The 20797-nt window shown below is 41.1% G+C and overlaps 1 protein-coding gene across 5 annotated transcripts; it reads left to right on the top strand.

Annotated features, from left to right (window-relative positions):
- The first annotated feature begins 4192 nt into the window (after nucleotides 1-4192).
- On the top strand, nucleotides 4193-20245 carry rnf4 (ring finger protein 4). Of its 5 annotated transcripts, XM_077235742.1 has the most exons (8): nucleotides 4193-4295; nucleotides 4844-4935; nucleotides 5088-5214; nucleotides 15871-15947; nucleotides 16056-16068; nucleotides 16292-16415; nucleotides 17572-17623; nucleotides 19121-20245. In XM_077235742.1, the coding sequence occupies exons 2-8, from the start codon at nucleotides 4924-4926 to the stop codon at nucleotides 19268-19270; spliced, it is 555 nt and encodes a 184-aa protein (XP_077091857.1). In that variant the 5' UTR covers nucleotides 4193-4295; nucleotides 4844-4923; the 3' UTR covers nucleotides 19271-20245. The 5 variants fall into 5 exon arrangements, with proteins under 5 accessions (XP_077091857.1, XP_077091858.1, XP_077091861.1 ...); XM_077235743.1 differs by lacking the exon at nucleotides 16056-16068 and having other exon boundaries at nucleotides 15871-15957; XM_077235744.1 differs by lacking the exon at nucleotides 4844-4935 and having other exon boundaries at nucleotides 4207-4295.
- Nucleotides 20246-20797: the final 552 nt, after the last annotated feature.

Raw genomic sequence — 20797 nt, 5'->3', positions numbered from 1 at the left:
TGCTCAAGATTCTGACAGGAAGGTCCCCAGGTACCCGTTTAGGGGCCACACATGGAGGGCCCATAAATTGGGTCTGGGATGCCATATCGTTCCGTTGGCCTGTGTGAGGAGATCCTTCCTCATTGGAACAGGCCAGGGGATCGTGTCTGACAACTGAACCAGCTCCGGAAACCACGGTCTGGATTTCCAGAGAGGAGCCACCAGAAGGACTGGGCATCCGCTCTCCCTGACCCGTTCGATGACCTGTGGGATCATCGAAGCGGGGGGAAAAGCATAAAGGGGGTGGCTGGGCCAGGGATGAGCCAGCGCGTCCCTGTTCTTCGAGAAGAACACCCTGCAGTGGGTGTTTGCTCTCGAGGCGAAAAGGTCGACTTCGGCCTCGCCAAACATCTCCCATATTAGACTGACCGTCTGAGGGTTCAGGGACCACTCGCTTAGGGGAGCGTTGCCCCGTGAGAGCATATCCGTGCCCAGATTTTGGACGTACGTGATGTGCGCTGCTCTCAGAGAGCTCAGACTGGCTTGTGCCCACAGGAGGAGTTCCCTCTCCTTAGCATGCAGGTTGCCTGACCTGATGCCACCCTGGCGATTTATGTAGGCCACCACTGACATGTTGTCCGTACGGACTAGGACGTGGTGACCCCTGAGGTTTGACAGAAAAGCTTTCAGGGCCAAACCAACTGCTTTCATTTCCAGACAATTGATATGTAAGCTCTGCTCCGTGCTCGACCAGAGGCCGGAGGCAGGCTTGCCCTCGTGCAGCGCTGCCCAACCTAGGTTGAATGCGTCTGTAAAAACCACCTTCCTCCTGGAAACTACCCCCATGGTCACCCCCATGTGGTACCAGTCCTGAGCCCGCCAGGGAATCAGTGTTCTTAAACACCCGTGATTCACCATAATGCGCAGGCTGTTTGACTGCCATGCATGGGTTGGCACACGGCGTTTCAGCCAGTGCAGCAGCGGGCGCATGCGCAGTAATCCCAAGTGGAGTACTGACGATGCAGCTGCCATTAGACCAAGCAGTTTCTGAAATTGAAATTGAAATTGGCTTGCGCGCCCTGAACGCAGCCGCCAGAGAGCGGTATAGAGAGCGCGTGCTCTTGAGTGAGCCGCGCATTCATTGTCACCGAGTCTAAAACCGTGCCCAGAAAGACAACAGTCTGGCTGGGGGTCAGTTTGCTCTTGGTCACATTGATTGTGAGCCATTGATTATTTTAGATGGCTGAGAATCAAATCCTCTGTGTACCTCTCCGAGAATCCCTTCACCGCCGGGCCGATGAGACCGGAGCTGGAAACCGGGGCGTCGAGAAATCTAGTCCTGTCGGATTCTTTGATCTCGGGCACGACCAAGCTCGCCATGTTCCTTCCGATGGCCTGTGCTGTAGCCTTAGTAGCACGCAGCGCTAGGTCTGTAGCACTTCTCAGGTCTCGAAAGGCCTCCGGGTCCGGGCCAGCCTCGTCCATGGACTAGAGGAGTTTGGCCTGGTAGACCTGCAACACGGCAATCGTGTGCAGCCTGACCGGAGGCGTAATACGCGCGTCCAGCGAGGGCTGAGGTGTTTCGGCAGGGTTTGTTGGGATGAGAGGCTCTAGCTCGCCAGCTAGCTGCAGTGCTCGGGCAAAGATGAGCAGCCACGGCCTCTTCGAGGGGCGACAAAGACTCATAACCCTTTTCCGCTGCGCCATCCACGGAGGAGAGCGTCGCGGAAACTGCAGATCCCACACGTGCCGAGTACGGAGCGCGCCAGGCCTTGGTGAGCTCCTCGTGGACCTCGGGGAAAAATGGCGCTGGTTTGTGACCAGGGGCCTGCTGGCACCCCGACAGGAACCATCCATCCAGCCGACTACGCGGCGGCTCCTCGGGCGTGGTCCACTCTAGCTCGAGGTCCGCGATGGCCTTTGTCAGGATCCGAAGCATTTCGGCATCGGAGTCTGTCCTGGTTGCTGAACCACAGGCCACAGACTGAGAAGCGGTGACAGGGTCGAGAGAGCCCGGCCACTCATCCTCTGAAGCGGCAATGGACAGGCTGTCGCAGTCGAGAGATCCGCCGAAGGAGACGAGGCCCTCCACGTGGGAGAGGGGGGGGGGGGGGCGCTGGTCTCCTACAAACAGGACCGGTGATGTCGTCCGAGTAGGAGAAAGTGAAGCACGCGGGGACGTGGCCGGCATGCGTTCACCAACTTCCATGACCTCCGGTTGCCGTTGGCTGCGACGCTTCTTCTTCCTTGGAATAGACAGCGTGGCTGAAGCGGCATCGCCGTCTTGAGAGAGAGCTAGCCGTTTGCGCAGCACGGAGATAGGCATACTTTCGCAGGCCGCACATCCGCTGGCAGAGAGTGCATTCTCCGCGTGGTCGATCCCCAGGCAGGAAATGCAGCTCGAGTGTTGGTCTGCCTCGTACAGACGGCCTCCGCACGTGGCGCAGGCTGAACGAGGCAGCTGAAATCAAACACAAAGCTTTCGAACAAAGGATATAGGCTGTCGCCGGATAGCCACAGGTGAGACGGCGTCAGGAGACAACGGCGTGCAGGCGAAGTCTGCTGAAGAGAAGCTCGCTCAGGCTGAAAAGGCTTGTTCGACGGCGAATAACAGTAGAAAGCTCATGGACATGTGTACTGTCGCTGAAGGAGTAAAAATCTGCTATAATGGCTAATTCGGGGGTCTATATAGGCTAGGCCACGCCCCCTCAGAGTCGCCCGCACCATTGGATGTGCAGTTGCTGCAGCACAGCCTATGAACGTGCCAGACGCTCAGTGTGCTAGCTGTGCAGCTGCAAATGCGTTTTACATATAGGCTTCAGTAAATCGAGGAAAAGGAGTTTCCCACTGCATATAGCTACGCAATACGAAGTGACCGTTCGAAAGGGAACCGAAATTATCCTGACAAAGTTTTATCTGTACAGAGGTAAAGGGAAGGGAAGGAGGCCTTCACAGTGAGACTAGTTGAAACTTCAGGACTGCGTTGTCGTCGTGTCCAGGCGCAGGTCCTTCATCAGATCCGGATCCCGCGGACTGCGATAAAACCTCGGGATAAACAGAGAGACTAGTATTAGCGTAGACGCCATCCTTTTTATGATGTAACAAGTAGGATTTATGGCAAGTGTTCCCGGTTCCTGGCTGACCTAATCTATACAGCCTAACATTGAATTACAGAAGTTTATAATGTATGTGTATGCTAAACCAAAGAGATGTGTTTTTAGTCTAGATTTGAACTGACAGACTGTGTCTGCTTCCCGGACAATGTTAGGAAGACGGTTCCAAAGTTTTGGTGCTAAATGGGAAAACGATCTACCGCCAGCAGTCGATTTTGATATTCTAGGTATTATCAACTGGCCGGAACTTTGAGATTGCAATAGACGTGAAGGACTATAATGCGTTAAGAGCTTGCTCAAGTACTGGGGAGCTAAACCATTTAGTTGCTTTATAAGTAATCAGCAATATTTTAAAATTTATACGATGTTTAATAGGGAGCCAATACAGTGTTTACAGAACCGTGCTAATATGGTCATAATTTTTGGTTTATAGCTGCTGCGTTTTAGAGCACATGACGTAATTGAGATATATTTTTAAGATGGAAAAATTCGGTTTTACATATATAGACAGGTGAATTTCAAATAAAAGATTGGTATCAAAGAGTACACCCAGGTTCCTAACCGACGACGAGGACTTGACAGAGCAGCCATCAAGTGTTAGACAGTATTCTAGGTTATTACGTGAGGACGTTTTTTTGTCCAGTAATTAGATCTCTGTTTTTGTTTTTTCAGAATTAAGTAGTAAAAGGCTACATTAATATTTTTATTTTTTCTACTTTTATAGTACTGTACTGTACTGTTCAATTTACTTATTTATTTACTTATTGTAATATAATTTTTATTTATTTAATAATTTGTTTATTTTAATCAAAATTTTACTTTAAAAATATATGGAGACAGAAAGCTTTTCTAATTTATTTGTTATCTGTATCGCAAATATCAGTACTATTTTTTTCATTCTTTTGTGTGTGTGTGTGTGTGTGTGTGTGTGTGTGTGTGTGTGTGTGTGTGTGTGTGTGTGTGTGTGTGTGTGTGTGTGTGTGTGTGTGTGTGTGTGTGTGTGTGTGTGTGTGTGTGTGTGTTTCGTGTTATGTTGTAATGTTCCCCCTATGGATGCTAGAAAAGATTTGCAGTTCATGAAAATACATACATCCAGAATACTTCCAGTCCCACAGGTGGCGCTGTGACTAGAGCAGAACTGTGCGTCTTATTCTATTGTATTTCTCCTGTAGATTTTAGGGGCTGACTGCTGGAGAGTGTTGAGTATGTAACCGGCTATTCTGTAAAACTGACGATAATGTTGATTTAATATGTGATATTTAAATATAAAAACTAGTATAGTAATGTATTCAACAGTAATTTAGCCAAACGTACATTTCCAGAATCAAGCTAGCTGTCAGCTAACAATGAGACCATGTTAGCTAATTAGCGAACTAGCTACTATTTAAAACACTTGACAGTTCTTCTAGAACACGTTAAATATTTATTATTGGTTACAAAATAACAAAACGCGCCTTTTTTCCATGCTTACTACACGGGTTTCTATTAATTTTTAGTCATGTATATAAGGCTAACGTTAGCTGGCTAATGCAGATATTCAACTCTCTCATTGATTTAACGTTACATACGATATTTGACACAAGGGTTTTATCTTGTGAGAATATAGCAAGCTACACGTCATTTAAAACAAGTGATGTGTCGTCAGGAGTAAATAACGGACATCTTTATACTGAATTGCTAAGATTTGAATAAATAATGTGTCTAACGTTAAACAGTTTGTGTCCTTATAATACGACGAATTTGTGTTTTAGCATTTATTATCCGTTTCGAGGAATTATCTGTTGACTAAGTGATATTTCGAGGCATATTGGAGTTGTGAACACCAGTCATCATGAGTAATGCTGTGAGTATGGCTGATCATGTGACCACTCACGTGATTAGTGCTCATTAAATTTAAACTATTGCAGCTTGTTGAATGGCAGTTTCCCTGCTTCCAAACAATAACAGTAATACAACAGCTGTACTATGGTCACTTCTTGTGTCTCCCGTGTTTAGACCCAGAGGAAAAGACGAACATCATCCACTTCATGTTCAAACCGTGTCAGCAGAAAGAGGAACCGGACCCAGATGTCTCAGACGGTGATGGAGACTATTGATGTGCTGGAAAGTGACAGAACTAACAGTGAGTTCGCTTTTGTTTTGCTAGATGAGTCAGTCACTTCTCATATAGGCCTAGTCGATGTATCAAGCACGACATGCAGCAGTTTACTGGAAAGACCCTATGATCAACAATATCCTGTTTAAACAAAGCCTTGAACAATAACAAGCAATTTCTTTGCATCACATTTTGCAGGAGGGTTGAGCAACATTCAGAATTTACAGTTTCCTTTTCAGTTTTTGAGCTGGAGTGCAAACAAACGTTGTTGAATTATTTTCCTGTTATCTCTGTAACTGACTTGACTTGAAAAACAGACCTACTGTAGGCTCCAAGGTTGTTTATCGATGATATAAGTTATGCTGTAGGCGATGATATATGCTTTTGTTGAAGTCATCTGCCTGTGTTATTTCAACTTCATTTTTTTTATACTAATCTTTAATGGGAAATCCATGTGAGAAATCGTGCCAATATAATTATTTAGTGTCTGTCCACTCCCATGAAGTACTGCAAATGTAGTAAAAAAAAAAAAGTGTGTGTATATATATATATATATATATATATATATATTTTATAATATGCACATTTTACAGGAAATATTGTGTATAAAAACATATATTTTAAATCATTAGTTTTATATTTCTACATTGTTTCTAATTTGATTGTCATTCGCAGTGCTTCATGGGATTGTATTTGCAGAATACTGAAATTACCAAAACAGATGAATTGTCAAAATATTGAACATGGCTGTTATAACTAGAGCCCGACCGATATGGATTTTTGGGGGCCGATGCCGATACCGATATTAGGGAGTAAAAAAAGCCAGATACCGATATATCGGCCGATATTATTTATGTGTATATTATAATACAGTAGCAATATTATTTATGTGTATTATAGTACAGTATACCAGTCAAAAGTTTGGACACTTTCCTATTGGTGTGTACAAACTTTTGATGGGTACTTTACACAGTAGCTATAAACAGAATAAATATATTTTATAAACACGTTTTGCAATGATCACTCAAATGTGGTAATCAAACACTTGTGTGACACAGATATGTAATGGAGGCAGGGGGAATGATAGAATGAGAATTATACAGCTGAGCTGTAACCAAACTAGTTTGCATTGCATGTTATATTATATTATATTCTAAATACTGTTGCATAATCTTCACTAACGACGACTTTGTCTTTTAATTTAGTCATAACTTGTATCAATAAATATATAAAAAGTGTCACTGACAAAACCTTATTATCTTCTATTTTTACTCTTAATTCCTCAAATCTTTACCAGTGGAGGAAGAACTCAGATCTTTTTACTAAAGTAAAATGAATAATATCATAATGAAAACGTTTTTAATTACATATGTACAGTACTTTTATACTATTTTAAATAATTAGTAAGCAAAATGTACTAAACGTGAAACTAGGCTACTCTTAATGCAAAATGGCCCTATATAAAGTGTTATAATTATATACATTTTTGGAATATTGCTTGATGTTGTAACGTAGCGTTATCAGGCAGAATGAGCTTTAACACTGTGTCTACACCGGACGCGGCCGTTACTGCTCGCGTCGCAACAGCTGTTTACCCTAGACAAAGCAGAATCAGTTTACTGTCGGAGATCGCTCGCGCCACGCATTTTAATCAATGTTTCATCAACCAATTGCCTTAATAAATAAGAAGAAGGCCTAAATATAGCAGACAATATAATCAGGACTTCTCAGCTGCGCGCTTGCAATAGTCACAAGCTCACACAATACGTGACAGAGGCTTGTAGCAGAGAAATCAATTCTGTGAATTACACTGCGCAAATCACAAGTAGGCTACTACCCACCGGATGAAGAAGGGTTGGCTCTCAGTCTCCACAGGCTACATAAAATATTCATTTTATTTTATTTTATTTTATTTTTCGTGTTTGCATTTATGAGGAAAAAACAATGTTACAGACGCAACAGTTCAGCACTACGGACGTGAGCGCTCTGAAAGCGGCACTAATGCTTTGAAACTTTCACATAGACATCAAACAGAAAGCACAAAACCTTTTGTTTCAAAGTGAATTTCGTTTTGTATTAATTGTATTTTAATTTTAATCAATGTTTCATCAGCCATTTGCCTGGATTTAATTTATAAGAAGTAAATTTAGCAGACGATAGATAATCTCGACACGGAGGCGCCTGCGGAGGAACTGGAGCTCGTCTCATGAACCGAAACTCAGCGTATAGACCTGAGAATTGAAATATATCTATATTGAAATGTCTACTTTTAAACAGAACAATTCAAAACGAAAGACAGACAGACTCATGTAATCGTATGAAATGTGCATTTCTCTCTGGCGCGCGCTCACTGAAGATCGCGAGTCAGCATCGTCAACTTCATCTTTGGCTGACACTGACTGAAAACACTTGTTTATTAATAAACAATTAAAATGTCTCATTGCTATATTTGTTGTATTCATAATCATTATTTTTGCCAGTTCTTGTGACAGCTTTTAGGTGCTTTATTGGCAGCGCCACCCTTACATGAATCACCGTACCCGCATTTTTTAAAAGATTCATTTATCGGCCATTATAAATGCCGATACCGATAGTTAGGAAAATGCCTAAAATCGGCCGATAATATCGGCCCGCCGATATATCGGTCGGGCTCTAGTTATAACCAATTTTAATTTTACTCGTACTACTAACACAATACCATATTCTCTCATTGAATCTGTAGATTTTATAATATATCAAATTATTATTATAATTATTAAATATACATTTTGATATGACATTTCAAGTATTATCTTATATTTCTTGAAAAACCTGGAATATTTCTGGAAAAATGTGTTGTGGTGACATTGATTAATTAAATTCATACTAAAAATTAAATGTAGTATTAAAACCATTTTGTAAATGAATTAAGAATTTTCTAATGATTGTCATTCCTTATTTATTTAAATTAAAATAAAATTTTAAATCTTAAAATCTCCTCCAGTCAGTGGAAACAGTCTTTAAGTGTGCTCAGTCAGTCTTATGCTTTCTGTACACCTAAAGACTTTGAAAATATTTAGAAAAGACTTAGATTATCAGCTCACATCTAAAGACTTGGGTTCACAGTTTTTAGTCTCAGACTAAAGACTTGCGATAATATCAAACATGTTTGATATGAAAGACTGGCATAAATCGAGTCGCCGACTGCAGATTATCACCTCACATTTAACGATCGAGACGACGAGAGTGCGCCGAGACTCCAGTAATGCTTTCTGTACCCCTAAAGACTTTGAAAAGATTTAGAAAAGACTTTAAAATATTTTCAGCTCACATCTAAAGACTTGGGTTCACAGTTTTTAGTCTCAGACTAAAGACTTGCGATAATATCAAACATGTTTGATATGAAAGACTAGAGAAAGACTGGCATAAATCGGGTCGCCGACTGCAGATTATCACCTCACATTTAACGATCAAGACGACGGGAGCGCGCCGAGACTCCAGTAGGATTCCTAAAGACTGACGGTCTTTAGTCTGGGACTGCAAAAATCCTTTGGTGTATGCCCGGGATAAGATTCCTGAAGACTGCCGGTCTTTAGTCTGGGACTGTGAAAATCCTTTGGTGTACGCCCGGCATTAGAATGTTTCAGCTAGTCGTTAAGTCTGTCCCCGGCATTAAATTAAAATGAACAACAATTGTATTCTGGTTTTTTTTTTTTGGAACTGTAATTTAAAAGAATTCCCTGACAGATTTAGGGCCTGTTTATACCTGGTCACTTCATGCATTTTCTCTGATCGGATAGCTATTTGATCCTGGAAAGACCTGACTGGTTGCATAAACTGCTAAGACTAGTCTTACAAGTTAGTCGTCTTTGTTTTGTTTTTTTGACTTTCAATATTTTTTTCAAGTTAGTTACATAAAACCATTGATTGGTCTAATTTGATACCAAAAAGTAAGACTGATTACCCCAACTAACTGCTAGTTGTTTGCACTAGTTCTTAAGTGTAACGACTAAGACAAATCAGACACAATTATGTGATATATTTAACAAATCTTTAAAACTCACTCTGGGATCTGATCTTTCACTTTCTCTTTCCTTACCTTGCCTTCAATTCTTCTCAGCTGAATTTCACCTTCACTAGTATAGGCGTAGTCCTTGCTGAACGCTGTTGGCTAAATTTGCAGTTACCGTGTTAATAAAATCTAAATACAATTACATCTAAACTATGTAGCTAGAGAAGGACTCTTATAGTAATGAGAATTTTCATTAGCATGTTGACTAAACTTTTGGAGGGACACACACACACGGTGTGGTCTTGAACATGCAGCAGCTGTGCCAGCAGCCATATCAAGCCAGCAGCCATATCACCCTGTAGCCCAAGACTGGTGGCCCACTGAAGCTAAAAAGGGCTGAGCCTGGTCAGTACCTGGATGGGAGACCTCCTGAGAAAACCAGGTTGCTGCTGGAAGAGGTGTTAGTAAGGCCAGCAGGGGGTGCTCACCCTGTGGTCTCTGTGGGTCCTAACGCCCCAGTATAGTGACTGGGACACTATACTGTCAAATAGCACCGTCCTTCAGATGAGACGTTAAACCGAGGTCCTGACTCTCTGTGGTCACAAAAAATCCCAGTGTAACCCCGGCATCCTGGCCAAATTTGCCCCTTGGCCACTGTCCATCATGGCCTCCTAATCATCCCCATACATTGTGATTGGCTTCATCACTGTCTCCTCTCCACCAGTAAGCTGGTGTGTGGTGGGCGTTCTGGCGCAATATGGCTGCCATCTCTTCATCCCGGTGGATGCTGCACATTGGTGGTTGTTGAGGAGATTCCCCCTCCTATGAAAAAGCGCTTTGAGGTCCCAGAAAAAGCGCTATATAAATGTAACAAATTATTAATAATAGCTGTGAACCCACTATGGAGTGTTGGTCCAAGCAAATCTAAAAGTTAGCCACTAGTGCTATTGATTATACCCCAATTTCAGATCATTCATGCTGTTTTGATCACTTATTTAAGTTCTTTTTTATTTTATTTTACTTTGATAATAATAGCTGTCAGCTAATCACTTGTCTATTCTTTCATCTATATGATTTCTTTACATTTCCCCTCTTGTTCTAATGTGGTCCCCATAGGGCCCAGAAAGGAACCAGAGACACTTTTATTTGTGATTTTGTTTATTCTCAACAAGTGTACTCATTTTTATGACCCTGCTACACAAGTAATCTCAACGATTACTAGGGCATAACTATAGTCCTGAGGATTGATAATAAACGTAATCTGAATAGGAAAGCTGTCCTTTTTCCTCCTATCCTACACTTCATCAAGCCCATCGTGAACTATCAGTTATGTCCGGAGAAATAATTTAGCCATAAGAACCATCTTAATTCATTTATTTCATCTTGGCTTATGTCCTTTCCAGAAAATATTCTCGGAACCAGACAAGCCTTAGCCTCCTAACATCCACAGCTAAGATGATAAGGATACAAGAGACACTTCACTAGCTAGATACACATGAAACACATAGCTTTATGCTACATACCTAGCTAACCCATTAAGCCTTAGCTCTGAATTCTTTAGGGTCATGCAATTAGTCTCTCACCACAAGTGTGCCAAAATGTCGCAGATGCTCGGTTTAACCTGACCTTAACCAGACAGGAGACCGAAAGGACTGACAAGCCATCGCGAGGTACACTGTTCCACTCATGGCTGCTGACACACTACAGCACCTGTGCCAAACTTAACTGGACCATGAGAGAAGAGGACCAATGACACCCGACCCAAGCCAGAGTTACAGCCACACTAGGCTGTTCAAGATTATCATCTCCTTACCCCACCTTATGGATATGAAACAGAAGGTAAACAACCTCACATAACAGATCACAGCGTCCCGCAAGGAGCGGACCTGTACTCAAAGCCTCACATACCACCTAGAGACTGAGGCTCAAACCAGATTCAAGGCAGCTGGACTAAGCAAGCCCAGGACCAGCACAGAACTGTCACAATGGCAACAACCCGGGTACCAGCCAAACCCCCCGCCATGGACCCTCAACCTGCAAATACCACAGGATAACCAACTGTTCTCGACGACAACATCCTTCACACAGGTGTCAATCAGAGGCTGCACAAGGACAGATGGACGCACCTGCCTCAGAGTTAGAGGAGCTGCTGACACGGGCAAAATAGCTCCCTGAACAGGACGCACCCGAGGAGTCCTGTAAAGTACAAGCTTCCGACTCCTTGCCTACTCCAGCTCAGGCAAGCTCACGTCGGTACCGCCATAAGAACAGAGGAACACTCCAATCCTTCAGACTTCTCGTGACTGAGAGACTAACAACCACCTTCTGACCTCCTGCCGCCAGCACTAGGTTTGCCTGAAACCCTCTCTATGCTACATAGAGCCCTAACCACTTCCTGCAACCACAAACAAACACCTGCCCCAAAGGAACTGACTTCAGGATGACAGGTGACACACTCTCAAGGCACCTGCTGCCTCAACAACTGCTGCACCAGCTCAGAGACCTGGACTTGGTTACTTGCTACTGTCTACATCACCTGCCATGGAACGACAACCGCTCTAGAAGATGCAAACAACCAGAGGCCATCATGGCCTTCCAGCCTTGTATGCCGGAGGTGTGTCTGATCTTTCTGCACTTGCAACGTCGCTCGTGGTTGTCCATAGGAGGGTCAAAAAGGGGGAATCTGTAATGACTGAGACAAATCAGACACAGTTATTTGTTATATTTAACAAATAATCTTTAAAACTCACTCTGGGATCTATGGCCCTATCCCCCCCAACAAGGACAAGAAGGGTCTTGGTTACCATGACTACGATCAGATAAGTTGGTTTTATTGCTGTTAAAAATGTGGTGACGTGGAAAAAGCCGAGGCCATAGAAAAGACCCACAGCCCTTAAAACAGTTTTTGCATCAATTTATGGACAAACTGATCTATAAATGAACATGCACCCCAGGACACTGTGTGAATTTGTGTGGATTTACTGTCTTGTGTACTATTATGTCTTTGATACTACAGTATGTATTTTATTATACAACCAACGGTCAATGTAACCCCACCTGTATCGTGTCTCCCATCTAATTATGGAATGGAAATGGCGCAAATCAAAAGACACGTCTGACCTGAGTATGTATCAATCTCTGCTCTCTTCCTTTTCTGCTGATATTCACGCTGCAAAATCTTCATATTTCCACAGCAAGATCAACAGCGCCTCTAACACACGAACACTTTTCAAGACATTCAACTCTCTCCTCTGTCCACCTCCACCATCACCCACCTCCTATTTAACTGCTGATGATTTTGCTAACTTCTTCACCAACAAAACAACCTCTATCAGCAGTCAGTTCTCAACTCCACACACACAGGAACCCAAAGCATCCTCTCCCACTACCAGAAACCTTCTCTTTACCTTCTCTCCGCTAACCGAGGAAGAAGTATCTAAACTTCTCCTCTCCAGTCATCCTACCACCTGCCCTCTAGACCCCATCCCCTCACACCTTCTACAAGCCATCTCTCCCACACTTCTACCAGCACTCACACACATCATCAACTCATCCCTCCATACTGGCATTTTCCCTACAGCATTCAAGCAGGCTCGGGTAACTCCACTGCTTAAAAAACATTAGACGCATCACTTTTAGAGAATTACAGACCTGTCTCTCTCCTACCATTCATTGCGAAAACACTTGAACGAGTTGCTTTGAACCAAGTGTCATCTTTCCTGTCTCTGACCAACCAGCTAGGTGTCAACCAATCTGGCTTCAAGAAAGGCCATTCAACCGAGAATGCACTACTGTCGGTCACAGAAGCCCTGCGGATCGCAAAAGCTGCTTCCAAATCTTCAGTTCTCATTCTGCTGGATCTTTCTGCTGCCTTCGACACTGTGAATCTTCAGATCCTTCTGTCCACCCTCTCATCACTGGGCATCAAAGGAACTTCCCTCCTCTGGTTTGAGTCCTATCTCACAGGTAGGTCCTTCAGGGTTACATGGAGATGCGAGGTATCCAAAGCACATCAACTGAACACAGCGGTTCCTCAGGGTTCAGTTCTTGGACCGCTCCTTTTCTTCATCTACACCACATCATTGGGACCCATCATACAGGCACATGGTTTCTCTTACCATTGCTATGCTGATGACACACAGCTCCACCTCTCATTTCAACCAGATGATCCCACAGTAGCTGCACGTATCTCAAGCTGTCTAGCGGACATCTCGGCATGGATGAACATCACCTGCAGCTCAACCTGGCAAAGACTGAGCTTCTCATTCTCCCTGCCAAACCGTCTCTACAGCACGACATCACTATCCAGCTAGAGTCATCCTCAACCACCCCATCAAGGTCGGTCAGAAATCTTGGAGTAATATTTGATGACCAGCTGACCTTCACAGACCACATTACAAAGACAGCTCGATCATGCAGTTTTGCAGTGTATAACATCAGGAAGATCAGGCCTTTCCTAACTGAGCATGCAACACAACTTCTCGTCCAGGCCCTGGTTATTTCTAGGCTTGATTACCGCAATGCTCTTCTGGCTGGACTTCCATCATGTTTTACTAAACCTCTACAAATGATCCAGAATGCTTCTGCCCGCCTTGTCTTCAACAAGCCCAAAAGGGCTCACGTCACTCCTCTGTTCATCTCACTGCATTGGCTACCACTCGCTGCTCACATCAAATTCAAAGCTTTGACGCTTGCTTACAGATCTACCAGAGACTCAGCTCCGTCCTACTTTCACTCCCTACTACAAGTCTACGTCCCTACCAGAAGCCTACGATCGGCCAAGGAGCGACGTCTCGTGGTGCCATCACAGCGATGCACTAAATCACATTCCAGAACATTCTCATTCACCAGCATGGAACGATCTCCCCACCCTCGTCCGTAATGCAGAATCCCTGACATCATTCAAAAGACAACTGAAAACTCATCTCTTCCGTGAGTACTTAACATAAAAATAAAAAAATTCTTCTCTTTTAAATCTTTCCTTCCCTTTTAAATCTTCCCTTGTCTGGCTTTTGCTACTCTGAGCAATGCCTGAACTTAGTATTTTGAGCACTTCTTGTGTTGTTATTCCCTCTTCACGATGACTCGCTTGCTTTAGTCCTCAGATGTAAGTCGCTTTGGATAAAAGCGTCTGCTTAATGACTAAATGTAAATGTAATTAATCATTTAATGACTCCCACTTTAGTGTAAATACCTTCTCTTAGAATGCAGTGTGTGTTTGTTGTATCTATCACAGTATAAATGGACCCAAACGCCAAGGCATATGTCCAACCACACTTGAGATAGTCATAAATCCTCCCAACAGAGGAATCTCCTGCTTAGAAATTCGCCCTTTCTTATTGGTTGAGCCAACCCTGAAAGGTGGGACCTTTCTCAGACTTCATCTTCATCATCATCTCTTCATCCTGGGCAATGGCCTCTTCACAAGCCCTTCCCTCTCTTGGTCTTCTCTGTACGTTCGGGGTGCTGTGCTGTCCTGCGTGGCCTCAGCAAGCCTTGACTCACAACCTGCCGTGTGCTCATGGAGAGGGAGAACTTTCAACCAGAACAGAGCTGAACTAACCATGCAAGTTCATCATATCTTCATCCAACGGAGAAGAAAACGATTGCAACTTCAACGTTTGACACTCTATCAAGCCCCTATTTCAGGAACTTCAAGAAATGCTTTCACTGCAAAGGCCATGCAAGTATACATTTAATGAGGTGCTCTGAAAATAAGCTGATTATTTTCTTGTTCAATTAATCGTTTCCGGTTTCATTCTGTCATTTACCATCTACCCGTGGCTGTGTAATTGTTTGTATGTTAGTTATGTGTTTGTGATTTAGTTAATAAAACTTGTGCACAATATGTATTTGGTTCTGATTATCTGCTTGCAACATAGTTTATTTTACGATTTAGATTTTGACTACAGGCTCTTAGTAGTACTGTACAGGAAGAAAGACATTTCCCTTCCCCGAAAATGAAAATTTCGTAGAATTATTAAACAATTAACTCTGAGTGTTCATTGGACGAATGGGATATTATTGATTGTAATATTAATTTTACTACGTTAAGTTAATTATATTAACTGATCCAAATATTCATAATTGATTATAACAAGTTATGATTGATTATTAATATTTCTTTAGAGCTAATGTCTATTTATGTAACTGGGCCCTGGTGTAAATGCCCTCTTAAACGGATTTAAATCCTATCACTCAAACCACTTCAGGAGGTGGTTTGAGACGCATTCCAGACGGAACCGGACAAGTATAAATGCATCTGGTTGTTGAAGCCACATATGTAAATTTTACTCCTCCCAAAATGGTTAAAAAAAAAACACTATACGCGTGAGGGCCTTTTATAGGCTCCTGTTTCCCTGTAGTCACATGACAGTGATACTGCAACACAGATATGGGCCGCCCCAGATGAGTAGCAAACCGACCTGCAAATTAAATTAGAGACTAAATGATCCCACTAGTGCTGATGCCGCTCTCTCTCCTATTGCTAGTTTTGATCTTGAAATGAGCCGATGAGAGATAAACACATTTATGTGGCCAAGTGTAAATGGAAGAGTTTTAACAAAAAGGTTAGCTTGCCGATCAGTATAAATGCATGAAGTGATAAGGTGGGAACAGGCCCGTAGCTTCTTACTAAATGTCTCCTGATCTAGACTGCTAACGTGTTTCTCTTTCATGCTGTCTTGTCAAAGGTGAAGATGTAGTAGATTTAACGTGTGAAGGGTCTGAAACTGCGGTTGTTGACCTCACCAATAATGATTCTATCGTGGTGAGTATAGGTTTAACTGAAACATGTGCTTTCTATTCTTTGGTTGTTGGTATTTTTATGTTTTTTTAATGAATTCTCTCTCTTTTCTCATCGTCTCATGGGATCAAGGTTGTGGAAGATGGTAATGTATCATTTTGTTTTTCTTTTGTTGATGTAATTAAACGTCTCATTTGTGAGTGATTTGACAAAAGCATATTATAAACAAATAAAGCTAATGTAAATGTAGTTTTCTTTAAATATGAAGTAACTCTGGGGTGGATTTCAAATAATATGACAGAATACTTATTGTAGTGGCAGTGAGAATAGTTTTTAAAAGTGTGATAACATTCATGTTTGTGTTGCAGGTGTGCAGAGCAGACGTGGACCGGGCACAGAGAGTTACGTTCTGAGCAGTGATGAAGAGGAAGAGTCCAGTCTCAGACTCAGTCCAGGTTTACTGTCCACCCTACATGCCAGCTCACGGGCCAGGTACATGTACATCCATGCTTCTCACACAGATTGGATCAGCCTATGAGTCTTGGGACCTATTTCAAAGCCACCAAACACTGTTGTGCAAATGAACGGCCAGAACGCATTCAAAGTTTTCTCTTTTCAGTTGAAACGGTGTAGTGTAATTGACCCCTAAATTAATAACTAATGATTTTTTACAACGGAAGTGAATCAATCAAAAAACATACTTTAGCTGGACAATAACTTTTTTTTCTAAAGCTGCTGTAAAACCAAAACAATCTCTGTTCCATTAATTTCCTATTATCACTGTAAAGCTGCTTTGAAACAATCTATATTTAAAAGTGCTGTATAAATGGTGACATGGCATATGCTAAACAATAGTCTTCATCCTTGTATGTAAATTTTGTGGATGCAGCCTTGTGAATTTACACAACAGTAATGTCTAGTTAAAAGGGTGGTTGATTATGATTTAACTTTTCTAACTTTAGTTTGTGTAATGTTTCTGTTTGAGCATAAACAACATCTGCAAAGTTACGATGCTCAAAGTTCAAAGCAAAGGAAGATATTTGCTTTGAAGAAATCATTTAAGGACTACAACAAATGGCTGGTAGGGACTACACGACATGGGTTAGTGACATCACCAACCCTAGAATTTACATAAACCCTGCCCCTGGGATCGTGATTTATAGATTATCATGACAGAATATGCTAATCAATGACTAGAAGATAGTTAACTCCACATCAGCAATATAAATTTAGAACTAACCATTCAGAACTAACCATTCAGAAATGTCCTGTTACATTCTACATGTTTTCACTTCTTCTTGAGCCTCCCCATCATTGTCCGTCTCTGGTTTGAACATAAAAAGCTAAAAGTTTGTGAAATTTTCAGTATTTGTCTGTGTGCGGTAATGTGAGGAGCTGCACACACACACACACACACACACACACACACACACACACACACACACACACACACACACACACACACACACACACACACACACACACACAAATATCTGTGGGGTATTTTGAGCTAAAACTTCACATACACACTCTAGGGACATCAGAAACTTATTTTACATCTTGTGAAAAGGGCATTATACCACTAGATCAGGGTGTATTTCTCCATCTTCTCATGTTGACTTGTTTTGTGGTGTTGTGTTGGCTGTAGGTCTACACCAGGAGCCGTTAGCTGTCCTGTTTGCATGGATGCTTATTCAGAGGTAAGTCCTTATATGTGGTAAATAATCATATATGCAGTTCATTTAAGCCCAAAGTATTCTTCATTTGTCACATGCACATTACAACAACTCTAGTACCTGTACCTGGGCAATCTCTCTTGATGGGTTAGCCAGTTATACAAATCAGGGTACTTTCTGCTTTCTTTGCACAATCTCATCCATGTAGCCATCCGTTGTTGGCACACGTTTCTCTCTGTTCTATTAATTATTTTTCTTCTTGGACTACCTTGTGAATCGACGGCCCTTGCGGACAAATTAATTAGTGCAGAAAGATTCAGTGCACATGTGCAGGTTACTTGTGAAGAGAAAAGTATACTTTGGGCTTTATATGGTTAATTCACCCCAAAATTAACGTTATCATCATTTAAGGCCAATTCACACTGCACAAACAGACGGCGACATACGGCAACAGAAACTTATTCATATCACTTCATTTATATCTCACAATTCTGACTAAATAACACGCAATGCGACTTTATATCATGCAATTCTGACTTTTTTTCTCACAATTACGAATTAATATCACGCAAGTCTGAGATAAAAAAAGTAAAGTAAAAAGATGTAAACTTGCAATTGTGAGAAAAAAAGTCAGAATTGTGAGAGAAAAACTTGCTATCACCTTTTTTATTTTTCATTCTGTGGCTGATGATGCCAAGTGAATTGGCTTTTCTGGATAATTTTGGATAATCTAAAAAAAAAATTCAAGATCACGATTCTAAATAGACAACTAAACAAAATAACATGTAATTTACTAGTTCATTTTTATTTAGTTTATTTCAATTTACTACTATTTTTTAAAATCTGTTTGAATGAATGATTCAATGACTCTCTAATAAAGATTCACTTATTCCATTACTGAATGAATTAGAATTTTTGAACAAATCTCTTGAGTGAAAGATTCAATGACAATTACATCTGTCACTTGTCGCCACCTACTGGTGTAACGATGTAATTGATACAATCTTTATTTTACGCTTCAAGTTACTTTCAAAAGGGGATTTACTCTATTTTGATCGCTACCATAGACATCAAACCATAACCTGTTATTCCCAGTACTTCTGTGAACATTTGAATTACTGTAACACAAAAATAATGATGCTGTGTGGTTAAAAAGACTGTTTGTGAAGATGTTTTATACCTATACATGACAACTGTTCTCTCTTCATCTGTTCTCATCATTCATCAGCTGAAAAAAAAATTGTTCTGTTAGTGATTCCAGCAATATTCCGCTGTGGCGTTATTGTTATAGTGGTGGTGTGTTATTCTTTTATATTATCAAAAATTTTTAGAACAATATCGTTATTGTTATACTTTATTGTTATCCTTGGTGTGAACGGGCCTTTAATGATGAATCGTTGTGATTTTGTATTAAATAATTTAATTGAACTATAAATATTTCTTCTAGTCTATAATTTGATGTATTTCTCTGGATAAATAAACCGTCTGACTTTGTAAGTAAATCTTTGATCCCATTTCCAGATCATTGACAGCGGTCGGCTCATGGTCTCCACGAAGTGCGGGCATCTTTTCTGCAGTCAGTGCATCCGCGACTCTCTCAGCAGAGCTCACAGCTGCCCTACATGTAGAAAGAAACTCACACAAAAACAATATCACCCAATATATATCTAATAAGATTAACAACTCGCTGAGATTAGCGTCTCAATTTCTGCAGTACTTTATCATCAAACAACTGCAAACCTCTATGTTTTCACTGGCTGTTTCATATTTGACACATCAGTGCCGAGATGATATTTGGCACAACATCTGAAAAAGACGACCTTGTGTGATTTTGTTGGAACTGAAAGGGCACTTGGTCTGGGATTAAGTATTTTTAAATTGTGAATACAAACACTGTTTTGAAGTTTAGAGGTATTGGGAATATAAACTGACATTGAATAGTCTGGGTTTGAGGTCTTGGCTGCTATAAAATTATTTCCCCCCCTTTTTTTTTTTTTTTGGGTCACTTAACTCTACCCAGTTTTAGTATTGAGTTAAATGGTTAAAGTTCAGATCCAGTTTGAAAGAAAAATGAGTGAGAAACCATCACAGTAGCATCTAGTAATGTTAGTTTAGTCTTGAGAATAAAATGGCTCAGTGCTGTGGTGGTCTCAATTCTTGTTTAGTGAAACTTGTCAGTGGAATTTGTGAGCTTTTAGTGAAAGGGGCGCATTGATGGACAATGAGGTCGCCCTTCCCTGTACCTGCTCTCATATTTTTGTATAGCCTTGTTAGCTTTAACTGTCACTCACAGTTAACTTGTTATTCATTATCTCTTTATTTGATAGGAATTCATATTTAGATGCATTATTTGTCATTAAGTGTATTGTTACATTCAGATAAATATTTGAAGGAACAATGACTGCTGGTCAACACTGTACATGTCGTCCTGATTGCGCTTTCATCTAGAAAGCACTTTTAAAATGATCATTTGCTGACTGGTTAGCAGTGGGTGAGCTGGGACTGAAGCTAGCAAGGCTTGTTTGCCAACTATACATGTTAAATGTTGATATTTGTATATATTTTCATGTATAAAGGACCTGTAAGTTAAGAGGCGTACGTATTGTAAAGCCCATAACATTTATTTCAATAAACGTTTCGATCACTGATTGTGTACTTTATTCAATGGGGTTCAAGACATTTTGATAAATACTGAATTGTTGAAAGAAATTGTACAGACCAAACTTAATCAAACAGAAAAGTTTCCTCATTTCAGGTAGCTAACAATAAGATTATCTGTATTTTACAAAGCCAAATAATAAACAAGAGTGTCTTAAGGACAAAAAACTGACAAATGTCTTCAAATACAACACCTGAAAAATGTCTTCTTGAGGTGTGTTAACCATAGTATAGGCGGAATAATTGAGTCCGGTCCGTTGAATTATTAGAAAATTATGCACACGCAAGGTGTATTTTCTAATAATTCACTGGCCTGTTGTCAATTATTCCTTTATATACTATTAAAGAATGTATGAATATTTTTTATTATATTTTTTATATTTTAGGTTTTCATTTCAAAATGTTGGTGTGTGTGTGTATACATACAGTGCAGGGTAGTAACTAATCATATGTAATCTTGATTATGTAATCAGATTCCAAAAATGATATACTTGTAATTAGATTATATTACAAATAAAATACTCATAATCAGATGACAGT

The sequence above is a fragment of the Siphateles boraxobius genome, unplaced genomic scaffold, assembly GCF_051911475.1.
Source record: "Siphateles boraxobius isolate OS27281-9 unplaced genomic scaffold, OSU_SipBor_1 2, whole genome shotgun sequence".
Lineage (NCBI taxonomy): Eukaryota > Metazoa > Chordata > Actinopteri > Cypriniformes > Leuciscidae > Siphateles > Siphateles boraxobius.
The sequence above is the reverse complement of the archived record's forward strand: the minus strand, read 5'-3'. Positions and strand labels throughout refer to the sequence as shown.

Bases quoted from the DNA above. Each gene is read 5' to 3' on its own strand.
- rnf4 (XM_077235742.1), top strand. The intron at 5,215-15,870 runs GTGAGTTCGCTT...GTCTTGTCAAAG, and splicing joins GGAAAGTGACAGAACTAACA to GTGAAGATGTAGTAGATTTA. The intron at 17,624-19,120 runs GTAAGTCCTTAT...TCCCATTTCCAG, and splicing joins GCATGGATGCTTATTCAGAG to ATCATTGACAGCGGTCGGCT.